The sequence below is a fragment of the Periplaneta americana genome, chromosome 8, assembly GCF_040183065.1.
Source record: "Periplaneta americana isolate PAMFEO1 chromosome 8, P.americana_PAMFEO1_priV1, whole genome shotgun sequence".
Lineage (NCBI taxonomy): Eukaryota > Metazoa > Arthropoda > Insecta > Blattodea > Blattidae > Periplaneta > Periplaneta americana.
Genome location: NC_091124.1, coordinates 139,893,289 through 139,905,829, shown reverse-complemented (window position 1 = coordinate 139,905,829; position 12,541 = coordinate 139,893,289). Strand labels below are relative to the sequence as shown.

General features: G+C 31.5%; 1 protein-coding gene across 3 annotated transcripts in view; it reads left to right on the top strand.

Annotated features, from left to right (window-relative positions):
• Positions 1-12,541, top strand: part of LOC138705106 (blood vessel epicardial substance-like) — a 902,265-nt gene that overhangs the window by 878,635 nt on the left and 11,089 nt on the right. For 2 of the 3 annotated variants that reach the window (XM_069833733.1, XM_069833732.1), the window contains exon 7: positions 6,419-6,448. The exons of the other annotated variant lie outside the window; for it this stretch is intronic. In XM_069833733.1, the coding sequence (XP_069689834.1) occupies positions 6,419-6,448 (30 nt within the window). The remainder of the gene's footprint in view (positions 1-6,418; positions 6,449-12,541) is intronic. 3 annotated transcript variants of the gene reach the window in all.

The window sequence follows — 12,541 nt, the reverse complement described above, 5'->3', positions numbered from 1 at the left end:
CAGAATGGCGGTATCGTGTGGTTAGCACGATGATTCCCACCCCAGCCATTATACCTGGTTTCCGAAACCGGATTTTCGCTACCTATCATTGCTCCACAAGTTCATGATGATGCTCGGTGGTCCCCTACACTGTCCGAAATTTCATGAGAAATTTTCTTCCCCCATGAGGACTCGAACCAGCGCGCATTCCATAACGCGAGTCCGAGGCAGGATGTCTTAGACCACGATACCACAGCGCGGTACATTGGTGGTTGTAGTAATAATAATAGTACTTATAGTTGTAGTAGTACGATGGCCTTCTAGCCTGGAATTACCTTCCCTGTCTTGGAAATTTTCATATATTAGCTTCCTTCTTATCGGATGGCAATAACATGTGCGAGAAACCTCAACTTCATTTTTGTCTAATGTACTTTCAAAATCATTTGTTGCAGCTTTTATGTTAGAAGACTCTGGCATACTTTCATCAACAATGTCATCTTCATCAACATCATTACATATATTTTTTTTGTAATTCCGCTTTACTAAGTAGCATTTTACTGCCAAGACTATTCAAATTAGCCTCATGCTCGTCGTCCGATTTATCACTGTCTTCATCTGTATCATGGAAAACTTGTGAAGGGGTCACATACATATATTAGACTCTCACTATTATTATTTTGATTTTCCATTATCCCCAGAATTTCACTCACGGTTAGACTGGAAATAAAACAATGTAATGGAAACCATATACATATTATAAAGAATACTACAGGAGTGCACACGGCATGGCGTCCTATTTTTAGGACGGCACTTTATTTCACCTTGTACCTAGCAACATATAAGAAAATTTTATTGTTGTTATATACCACATGACAACTGAAGTATTCAACTCATTATGTGAAAATAAAAATCAGACTTATGTATCACCATTACAGTGTAACTAAGAATGAACTTACTCGCGGTGCGTCACAAAATACTGTTATCCTGCCATCTTGTAAAAAATTAGCTGGTATGAACAAATGTTCGCGCGGAATTCAAACACTGCAACACCATAATACAATATAATAATTTGCCTTCTAAACAATGCTTCCAACTGTACTAAACAAGAAAAAGTCCCATAGAAAACAGTATTTTACGCATGTCCTATTTTTAGAACGCTATGCAGTAAAGGGTTTAATATTAGAACAATTTAACATGATCAAACGGTAATAATTTGGACAAAAAAGCATTCCTAATACCTTCACATTTGTTACTAAAAACTTTGAGCGCCATACTTTACGTTTATTGCGTGTTTATTTTATTTTATTTTGTTTTGTTTTGAGTTGCTTTTATCATGTTTTGTTTCTAGACAAAGCAAATGCGCGTGACTATGATCGCTTGTTAAATAAAGGACAAAGACTTAGGTTTCATGCTAATCCGATTTTAAATATTATCACAGTTCCAATTGGTGCAATTAATTTAACATAAAATACAATATAAAAATCTTTTACTTTTAAAATTTACAGGTGAGTTTTCATTGAATTCTATGTGTGAAATGTTGGTAATATAATGGACATAAATATTATTGTAGTTAATAATTTAATTAAAAAGAATATATATCCAGTTCAGATTCAAATAATTCACTTTACAATGTTACGAGAATGTTTTTAAATTCATTGAGATAAGGTGTTTTGATGCATAATTTGTGACTTGTAATGTTACTTAAACACATTTTTTCTGAAATCATTCGTATATTAATTTCACCACTATTTTAATATTTCCTTTAGGATACAGATTTCGGGAAAGAAAAATGTTTTTTCCATTGGTGCATTTGATATTTTTTTAGCAAAATTGAACCTGCATTCCGTTTAATGGAAGGCAATAACGTTTATTTTATCTATTGACATAAAGAAACTTAAACAGTAATCTATCCTTCAAAATGTATGATCACAACAGTTTAATGCCGATCTTCTTTTTTTTTTTTTATGAGCCATGCAAATGATATCATGACGTATTTTTCTCTCTGCTTCATTAGTTATGCACAGCTTTCTTGCCCATGTCATGTTTGACTGCATGAAAGATTTATGTTCGTTTGCATTAGTGTTTAAGTTTGAGATTAAGCTGTTTTATCAAAATAAAATGACCAATTCTTAACCCTTCGTTAGGCACATGGAGTACAGGTGTATCCCAGACATTTTCGTTATGTGATATCTTTTTTCTACATATTTTTGCGAATGTGCCACTTCAGGTACCTTTCCGCTTACCTGTATAGAACAGATCTGTGCTACGTCCAGATTTTAAATTGTCATTGTTGTGTGCAAAAATAAGGTTTGTTGTTTAGTAAGCATCAACAGAACACACTCCCTTCTAAGTTACGATAGGCGCGTTGGGTATGTATCCCAGTGATTTTATTTCTTCTGTAACTTGCTTTCTAAACATTTCTGCACTAGTGTCGCTTCAGGTATCTTCCCTCCAAACTGTCTACAAGAGATTTGTTCTATTCCCAGATTTGAAATTATCATATTCGGGTGCAAAATTGAGGATTCTTGTTTAGTGGGTGCCATATAACCACATAATTTTCTAAGTTATAACTTTAGTTAAGTTTGAAGGTATGTTTTTCACTTATTACTGAATATTTCTACAACGTATTATTATTATTATTATTATTATTATTATTATTATTGTTATTATTATTATTATTATTATTATTATTGTTATTATTATTATTATTATTATTATTATTATTATTATTATTATTATTATTATTATTATTATTAGTACTACTGGTAAATTATGGGAGATCATTTTTTTACAAATTAATGTCGGGGGTAAAAATATCCAAGTTTACCCTAAGAAAACTTCAGATCCTGATGTTTTATTGAATTGGTTTGATACTATTAGTGAGAATGAAGGATTTTCTAAAGATGATGAATCTGAGGGGAAGAAGGCCACGTTACAGTAAGTGATTGTGATACAGATTCGGAGCCGAAATTGTACAACACAGAGGAACAAGATGCTAATGTTGCGCATTCAAGTAGCTATTTTGTAGGAAAAGATAGGAAAACGAGGTGGAAAGAAAAAAGCCTGAAACAAACGTTCACACTCCTGCACATAACACAATAAGGCAATCACTAGGTCCAAAGGGAAGAGATCGTGAGATATGCTCTGAAATACTATGTTAGATCTGATTTTTAGCAACAATATCGCCAAAATAATCGTAAATTCAACTGACATTTACATTGAAAAATTCGTAAAAATTTCAAAAGAGCCAGGAATGCTAGCTAGACCTACTGATGAAACTGGAGTAGGGCTATATTTGGTTTTTTATATATAATTGGTAGCATGACATGCTCTAAGAAAAAAATGCTCACCAGTTGTACGTAAATTCCAAAGAAAATTGATTTATTTTACATCACACTAAGTGAAAAGATTTTCAGATTTCTGATGCGTTGCATGTGTTTTGGTGGTGTAAAGGATAAAAGTTCCAAAACAGGAACAGACAACTTTGCGTATAAGGGAGGTGTTTGAAATGACGAACAATTTTCAGAAATATAGACGTCTGGGAAAAATTAAAAATAGATATTAGATAATAAAATTATATAAAATTACATCACAGAAAATGAAAGAATGAACATAAACTGCATCCCAAAATTAATGAAGTGTTTGAAATGGCAGTGAACAATTTTCAGAAATAGCCTACAGACATCTGGAAAAAATTAAAAATAGATAATAGATAATAAAACGAAATCAAATTTCATCATAGAAAATGAAAGACTGAACATAAACTGCATCCCAAAATTAGCTCTACAGTACAAACCTACAGACAAGAGAGATTTGGGTCGATCACGACAAAGGTGGCAAGATCAAGATCACCTCCAAGAGCTAAAACGGAACAGGTGTTATAAGACCTAAACCGAACCAAGGTAATGAAAAAGAAGAGGAAGGGGAAGAAATTCATTATGATGATATATGTAGAGTTTCAAATAACAGTACTTCATTGTTAATTTCGGTCTGAGTTTATTCACATACTAAGATTAAACATGAATATTATCGAACATTATAATGAATATCGTAACAATAACACTAATTTTATGTACCGGTACCAGTTGCAATGTAGAACACGCAAATAAACTAAAAATAATACCTAGAGATCAGGTAAGCTTCAAGAGAACTTAATAATTTGAATTAAGGCTGTATCCCACTCGCCTAACCATGTCACAAAAAAGAACATGCCTAACAAAGGGTTAAGTATATTTGGTTTAATTTAGTCAACTGTGAAACTGTGATTATCATTTTATTGATAAATTAAAACTATTTTAAATAACATTTGTGAACTATTTTTATAAATTAAAGTTTTCTGGTCTTTAAAATTTTAGGCAATGTTAACTTATATGTATAAATTCTTAATTTCGACATTTAAATGCAGTAGATTTTAGTTTCTGGGTCGGTTTTTCTTCCGAAATTGGTATTTAATATTAAATTATTTGTTTATAAAAGCTCATTTGTATACTACTGTGATATTTATGTGATTTTACTTGTAGGCGCGTTTTATTACAACAAATTACGATCTTTTTTTTTGGTACATGAAACGAATACGAATAGGAGACAGCCACCGGCGTGGCTCAGTCGGTTAAGGCACTTGCCTGTCGGTCTGAAGTTGCGCTAGGGCGCGGATTCGATCCCCGCTTGGGCTGATTACCTGGTTGGATTTTTTCCGAGGTTTTCCCCAACCATAAGGTGAATGCCAGGTAATCTATGGTGAATCCTCGGCCTCATCTCGCCAATATCATCTTGCTATCACAAATCTCATCGGTGCTAAATAACCTAGTAGTTGATACAGCGTCGTTAAATAACCAACTAAAAAAATAATAAAAAGAAAACGAATAGGAAGTTATGTGACACTAGGAAACCTTTTATTTTTATAAAATAACAACTAAGTATTTTCAGGACATACCATAGGCTATAATGTTCTAATTACAGTAAATGTTCTAACTATAGTAAATAGTGAATAATTGCATATAACTGCATGGAAGATTCATAAACTTGAAAACTTGAAGATGGGAAGGAAAAGACTATCCAAGCAATTCGTAGTTTAAATATTTAGTATTCCATGTCAAATAATTAAAATTTTCACAATATCTTCAAGAAAATATAAGTTTGTTCTTTAAGTGCAGTTTTTATTACTTATAATAAACCTTTCTAATGAAACATTGCCTGACATTCAAAGCACTGAAAGCTTAATTTTGTCATATGCTTTGAAGTCGGTTTTCTCTATGAACTATTGTTATTTGGCAGTCATAACTCATAACTTCTGTAAGTATGCTGTGGTCTGATTATTTCATATTGTATTAAATGAAACTAAGAATGAATTTTAATTACATTGATATATCATTTTTCCATTTGAGTACACCACATTCGCTAATGTCACTGTGTAATGACCTGATACTTTTTAATGGTTATTGTTTCATTTAAATTCTTCAAATTTTATTTACAAAAATATATTTATTCCTGAAATAAATTACAGCATAGTGAGTTTCAAGCATTATATTAAGCACATGTCATGTTACAACGCTTTTAGTTAAAAATGGGAATGGCTTTATTTCGGGAAGGTCATGCTTTAGCTAATAATACGCCTGAAAGATATATTATTTAGAGTGACCATAATCTTTCATGATAAAAAATCTATTTACACTTTTTCTACTAAAAAGGTGCTTGTTTCTGTAAAGTATTAGTGGTTCCTGTACAGAAATACTGTACCAAAATTTAATTTAATTCCTGAAATGTTTAAATTTGTAATAAGAATAGTCTTCTTTAGGGTGAACATACCGACACTAGTACAAAAATTGTTATTAGTATCATACTGCCATAAATAAGCATTGTAAATTTAGTAACAATAGAAAAAGAATATAAAATTAGAATTAATGTCAAGAAATATAATTTAAAACAGGACAAACTGCTAGATGCTAAGTTTTACTGGATGGATACCATGTACAGTAATCATGAAACAGAAATGTGTACTGTAAGAGATGTATGGTCACTCTATATTTAAAGCATGCAATGACATTTGTTACAATTCATTTTTTTTTTGTGATTATTCATTGTTGGTCTCATTAACAATTTGAAAGGTTTATTGTCAAAGACATACATCTTTTTGCTCCATTGTTAAAGTAATATGGGTGATATGAAATGTAACTCTAACTTTTGTGGGGTAAGAAGAAAAGAATTATTTCCATACGTTGACGAATGCTGAAACCTGTACAATTTAAGCTTCATTTTCAGTATGCATTTTTAATACTGTTCCATGGATCCTGTTGAAATGGCATATGTAATGGAATTTTTGTGTAATTAGTGTATGCTTTTGTATAATAATTTAGGTGTTATGAAGTGAATAGTATGTATGTGAATGCTGTGTTAGGATTTCTAGGATATCACATGAAAATGGAATTTCTCTTTTGCCTAGCTATGCCTAGGATTAGGTACTATTATTGTGGTAAGTTTTGTCTTGTGACTTTCTTGTATGAGCATGTTGGGTACACAAATATTGCTCCTCAGAATAGTTTACTCACGTTTTATTTCTCACATTCCACTATTTTGTTTCTTTTTATTTTAGTTTAGTATGGCTACAATTAGTACTTCCAGCATGTTTAATCCTACATTCAACCAGGCTTAAGAATGGAACACTTGAGCTTAGACTAAGTCAGTAAGTCATTTTATACAGAACTTCAATCTCCTTCCCCAATTAAATTTCCAAAGAGACGTAATTTTTTCATGGGTAGTGAGTTCTTGAAAATACGGTAGGCCCTATTTAATGAATTTTGTTAACTTGGATCGAACATAGTCTGTTTTGAATAAGGTTCTACAGTAACTGGAAAGGGAAACTGAAATTACAGGAAAATAAAATATAATGCACCTTCCAGCAAAGTTAAGTAAGCAGAGCAGACAGGAAGAAAAGATACATTGTGAAAGAAAGGTAATGGAAATGATAATTTTTGGATGTTGAAAGAGTTGATATAAACATTTAAGATAAATCACCTACTTGACATTAGAGCATTTACTAATGCTTAACTTATTTATTATAAATTGAAAGAAACGACGTTTTTATGTATTGTGTTAATATGCTGAAGAAACATTTAGAATGTATCCTCTGTTGTAAAGAAACTGGATGGCTCTGCCCAATAAGAAATATAAAAATATTGTCATGTTTAATATTATGTCAGATTAATGAAGTTAAGAATGAATTCAGAAATTTTAAATTATTGAAGTGATTTAATGTTTAAATATTGGTTATTGTCTAACAGTGGTGTATTGTTTATTTACTTACTGTATATGTTTATGTAGGCCTGTTTATTCTATTATTTATCTATTTATTTATTTATTTTTTGTTAATGAATTTAAAGAATATTTTTAAATTTATGACACGAGGTTAACTTGAAAAATATTATTCCGAAAGTTGCAGATAGATTTTGGTGTAGCAAAATATTTGTTCCTACTTAAAAAAATTTATTTAAGGCATAGTTTGGTAATATAAAATGAAAGCGAAATAATAACAATAAATGAAAAGACAGATTTGTTCTAAGTACAGGCCATAGCAAAATAATAACAAAATATCGTAATCAGAATGGGTACCAGTAGTCTGCTACTTCATTTTTATATTACCAGTAATGTAAAGATTATAATAATAAGGCATACTATACGGTATTATTTAAATTGTTGGGAGATTTCTTGTTATTGAACTGCAATTATGAGTTGTGTCAGTTATTTGTGTTATACATTTGCTCATACAAACCATTATTATTATTATTATTATTATTATTATTATCATCATCATCATCATCATCATCATCATCATTATTATTATTATTATCATTATTATTATTATTATTATTATTATTATTATTATTGTATTACTAGGTACAGCATTTCTCCAAATTTAGGTTCTTATAACTGCAGTACTGATACATCCACCTGTTTGTATAATTGAAGTAATGCAGCATTCATATCAGAATGACATAACACTCTGGTCATCCATATGTCCTTTATTGATTTTACTACTGATTTTGACAACATTTTTCTATTTTCAGTAGAATTAAATTGTACTGTGTAAGGAATTGTTTCATACTGAAGTCCTATTCTGAAATTTGAAAAAGAGTACCTATCTGGTTCTGTGATAATTTAAGTGATATAAAATTAAGTAAGTAAGTAACTAATAAATACTAGAGGAGAAGCAACACAGTTATCATCCTACACTCGCCTGTATTTTATGGCAGGTCATGGGAATACAATGTAACATACCAGATATAAATACATTTGACATTTACGAAAAGAGCACTCACAAGACGAGGGAATAGAAATAAAATGTAGGAGCAACGTAATAAACAAGTTAATAAGTACCTCTATTAATTTTTAAACACGAATAAAAATGTTCATATTAACTTTGCCCCAGATAATTTTCTCATTTTTAAACTTAATTCAGTATTTTTCATCGATGAAATGCAATTTTATTAGTGTGAAAGATCTGTGACATATTAAATGTAATTAGGAATACTTGTCTTGTAAGATGTAGGACCACCTTTGGCTTTTAAAGCAGCTGCAGCTAATCAAGTCATTAAAGTAATAGATTCGACAACTTTCACTGTTACTGTTACTACCACCACTATCTCTACTATCACCACTGCCGCAGCTACCAGCACCACCACTACCATTACTATTATCATTACCATCTCTCACTATTACTGCACAACCACCACCACCACCACTACCATCACCACACCACTACTACTATCACCATCACCATTTCCGCTGCTGCCATCACCATTAACCACCACCACCACCACCACCACCACCACCACCACCACCACCACCACCACCACTACCACTACCACTACCACATTATTTTATTCAGAAAATATGTTCTAGTTTGACCACTTTATGTATATACAGAGTGTTCCATTCAGCACACAGCCAGGAATGTGTGGCCAGCGTAGGTTTCACCATTATCGATCCACAACCTCCCATGTATTTCTGGTCATATAACTTTGATTAATAATAGCATGTACACAACAATTTTTTTATTTCATAATAAGTACAAATTTGTGTTATAGGAGTTGTTCGAAGTGGTGTCCATCTGCATTCACATATGTTTGATAATTTATATAACTTAATTTATTATTATTATTATTATTATTATTATTATTATTATTATTATTATTATTCCTTTCACGTGTCATAGTTCTTCTTCTGTAATTTTTCTGATAATTTTCTCAGCTGAGGTATGGTTTCATTTTCATGGTCATGTTGCTTCACAGAACAATAAATTGATACTGGATCACAGATAAACCCCAATTAATATCCGAAGTTTCGTTGCATGATTAAAAAATTATGGTGTGTTACAGCCTATAACTGCAAGCAGAGTAATAGTGAATGAATGTTTATTAACTATAAATGGGCTTTCACCCTTTGCTATAGGCCATTCGTTATCTCGTGAAACCTACCTGCGCATCAGGGGAAGAAGAAAGTGGACTGAGAAGCTTCCCTCCCTCGCTACACTTCTACTTGTAGTTAGCAAGCTCACTTATCCCTACCATAAGGTTCTTACTATATGCTACGGTGCATGCAAGCATTTGGTTTCACGAGATAACGATTGACCTATAGTTAAGGAAAAATAAGGATATATGTATAAATAAAGACGAGACATATTGACGAAAAAGCTAAAGAAATACAGAATGGAAATAAACAAAATAAATCAATGACAGCAAGTAAGAGAACAAACAAAAGAATATTATATAATTAAAAGTATAATATGAAGAAAATATTATACTGCTATATACATTCTTTACTACTAACATTTTCAGCATTCCCTGTACATTCTTTAATCACTACACATTAACTGCACTTGTTACTCGGTCACTAAAACTCACAGAACTGACTCTGTAGCTCACTGCACTTTTAACTACAAAAACCACTGCATACTAAAACTCACTGCATTTAACATTACTACACACTGTGTAGGCCTACTCATTAAAACTCACTTACTTTCAGTGTAAATCTAACAAGCAGAAAGCATATTATACTACTGTCTCCTAGTAAAGTCCTTAACTTATTTTGAAATGCGTTTGTGTATTATGGAAGAATGTAACTAGAGAATATACAATCAAAAGCCTCAAAAGAAAGATATTATACTAATATATACTCTTCACTACCAACAATTTTAACTCTCCCTGTACATTCTCTAAACGCTTCATATTAAATGAACTCATTACTCGGACATTATAATTTATTGAACTGGTTCTATAGCCCCCTCCCCCACACACACAAACACACACACACATATTTATCAAATAGCTGTCCCATATACTATATTTTGAAGATACAGTAAATTCAGATAGGTACCGGTAATACAAATACTCGCGTCAGCTTTCAAATTTCAATAGTGGGAGTTAATATGCATGTTTTCAACAAAATTCTGCCACAGCATACACTGTCCATGATTCTTTGGAATTAAGGTGGGAGGTTTTTGATGACAGGATCATTTCATGAAGGTTATGACTCTCATGTTTCCAGACCTTACTATATGAGACTATTATATGTGAGGGAAACGTAAAGAATAGATATCCAAACAGTAAGCAAACTTAAAGACAACATAAGAATAGAAATAAGAATTACAGAAAGAGAACTTTTGCGCGTGAAAGAAAATGATATCAAAAGATGTCGGGAATGTATGAATACAAGTGGACATCACTTTGAATTATACAATAATAGAGGTTAGTACTCATTATGAAATAAAAATGTAGTTGTGTGCTTATTAATCAAAGTTGTATGATTAGAAATACGTGGGAGGTTGTGGATCAACAATGGTGCAACCTAGGCCAACCACCACATGCATGGCTCGTGCTCGTACTCATGTTCCTAACTGAGAGCCAAATGGGATGCTTTGTATAATATACAGTAGGCCTACAGACACACATTCTTTTATTATAATTTATCATTAAGGATTTTATTAACTCTATTTTTCATTAATTTATTATTCGTTATAAATTAATTTAGCTATTGGTAAGAAATCTTGTTGCTTCTCTTATTAAAGTTACTGAGTTTTCAACTTGTTTATAGAAACTAATGTATTCATATTTTACAGTCTGTGTATATTGCCAAAATGTCACTTGGCTATCTTGTAATTAAATTTTTTTCATATTTTCAGATATTATTTAATTTAACTATTTTAAAATTTGAACATCGCAAATTTAATTAAGGCATATCATGCAGGCTCAGATTAAAATAGAAAAATTAAGTTCCCACGAGTGGTCACAAGAAGATTATGGCCACTTCAGTTCATCTACAGGAAGAAGTGCCCATCAAAATGTTTAGTTAATGACATTGTGATTTTTCAGTGTTCAGGAGACAAATAATTTTAGGATCATTTGGGCCGAATTTTTTTTAGATTCTGAAGCATTAAGTTACATGAGTAGCAGTGAAATTTCTGTAAGACTACTCTTGTTTATGAAGACCAATAAAGAGCTACCAGTATGTAAAAATAAAGGAACTTTTCCAAGTATTTTAGTACCGGTACTAACTTGTAACTGTATGTTATTGTAATGGCCTATGGTATTAGGTTCAGTGTGCATTAAAGTTGTTGGAGGCAAGTTATACCATAGCGAAGAATTGAAGAAAATTGAAATTTAACTTCTTAATTTTTACAGAAAATAATATAAGCATTTAATATATGATGTATTTTGTAATATGTAGCATTCTCTCTAGACACAAAATACTGGTACACAACCAAAATCTATTTCATTAGACAGATTATAAAATATTAGTTATAAGTACTGGTACCGGTACTACAGATCGTAAATGTTGTTCTTTGCATGTATCTCATGATATCCTATCTATATTCGTTAATTTATGTTCAAAAAAAGGAAAACACTTGTCCTTTTACTAATAAATATTTAGCAAATAATTTACTATAGGCCTACTGTTCAGACAGATGGACATTAACACACCATAGTCCTTGAAAGTAAATAATATCGCATTTAATTATGATTTGTTTCAGTAAATGATTTCTTTAATAGTTAAATTAAATAAAAACTATGAAATGATTAATAACTTCAACACAAACTCTTTTTCAGCATGTCTTTCAGCATATCTTGTTCGATGGGAAGTCTATAATTTGTCACATTTCTACTAATTCTGACTTACGACTTTATCTAAGCTCTAACTAACTACATTACGCTTTTGTCTATAATACCAGTACTGGTATATTTTGATAAACTTTCTTTCTCAATGTGCGTGTGGTAAGTATTTTGTATTGTAAACATTTTAATAATAGTTAAAATATATTAGTGCATTGGGCTTAAAGCCTGGGTTCAAATTCCTCTTCACTCTGAATTTATAACTTATGTTGGGCAATCCCGTGGTCCAGGCAACATAGGGGTTTTATCAAGTACTCTGGGTCCCCTATGACACTCGAACTCCATAATCATCGTCATTATTTACGAGTACAACATACGATCGTAGATCCACAGCCTGTTGTGCACTTTAGATAGTTTCTATCGAACTAAGTGGTCTACTTTTCTCAGCACTAGCTGTTGTA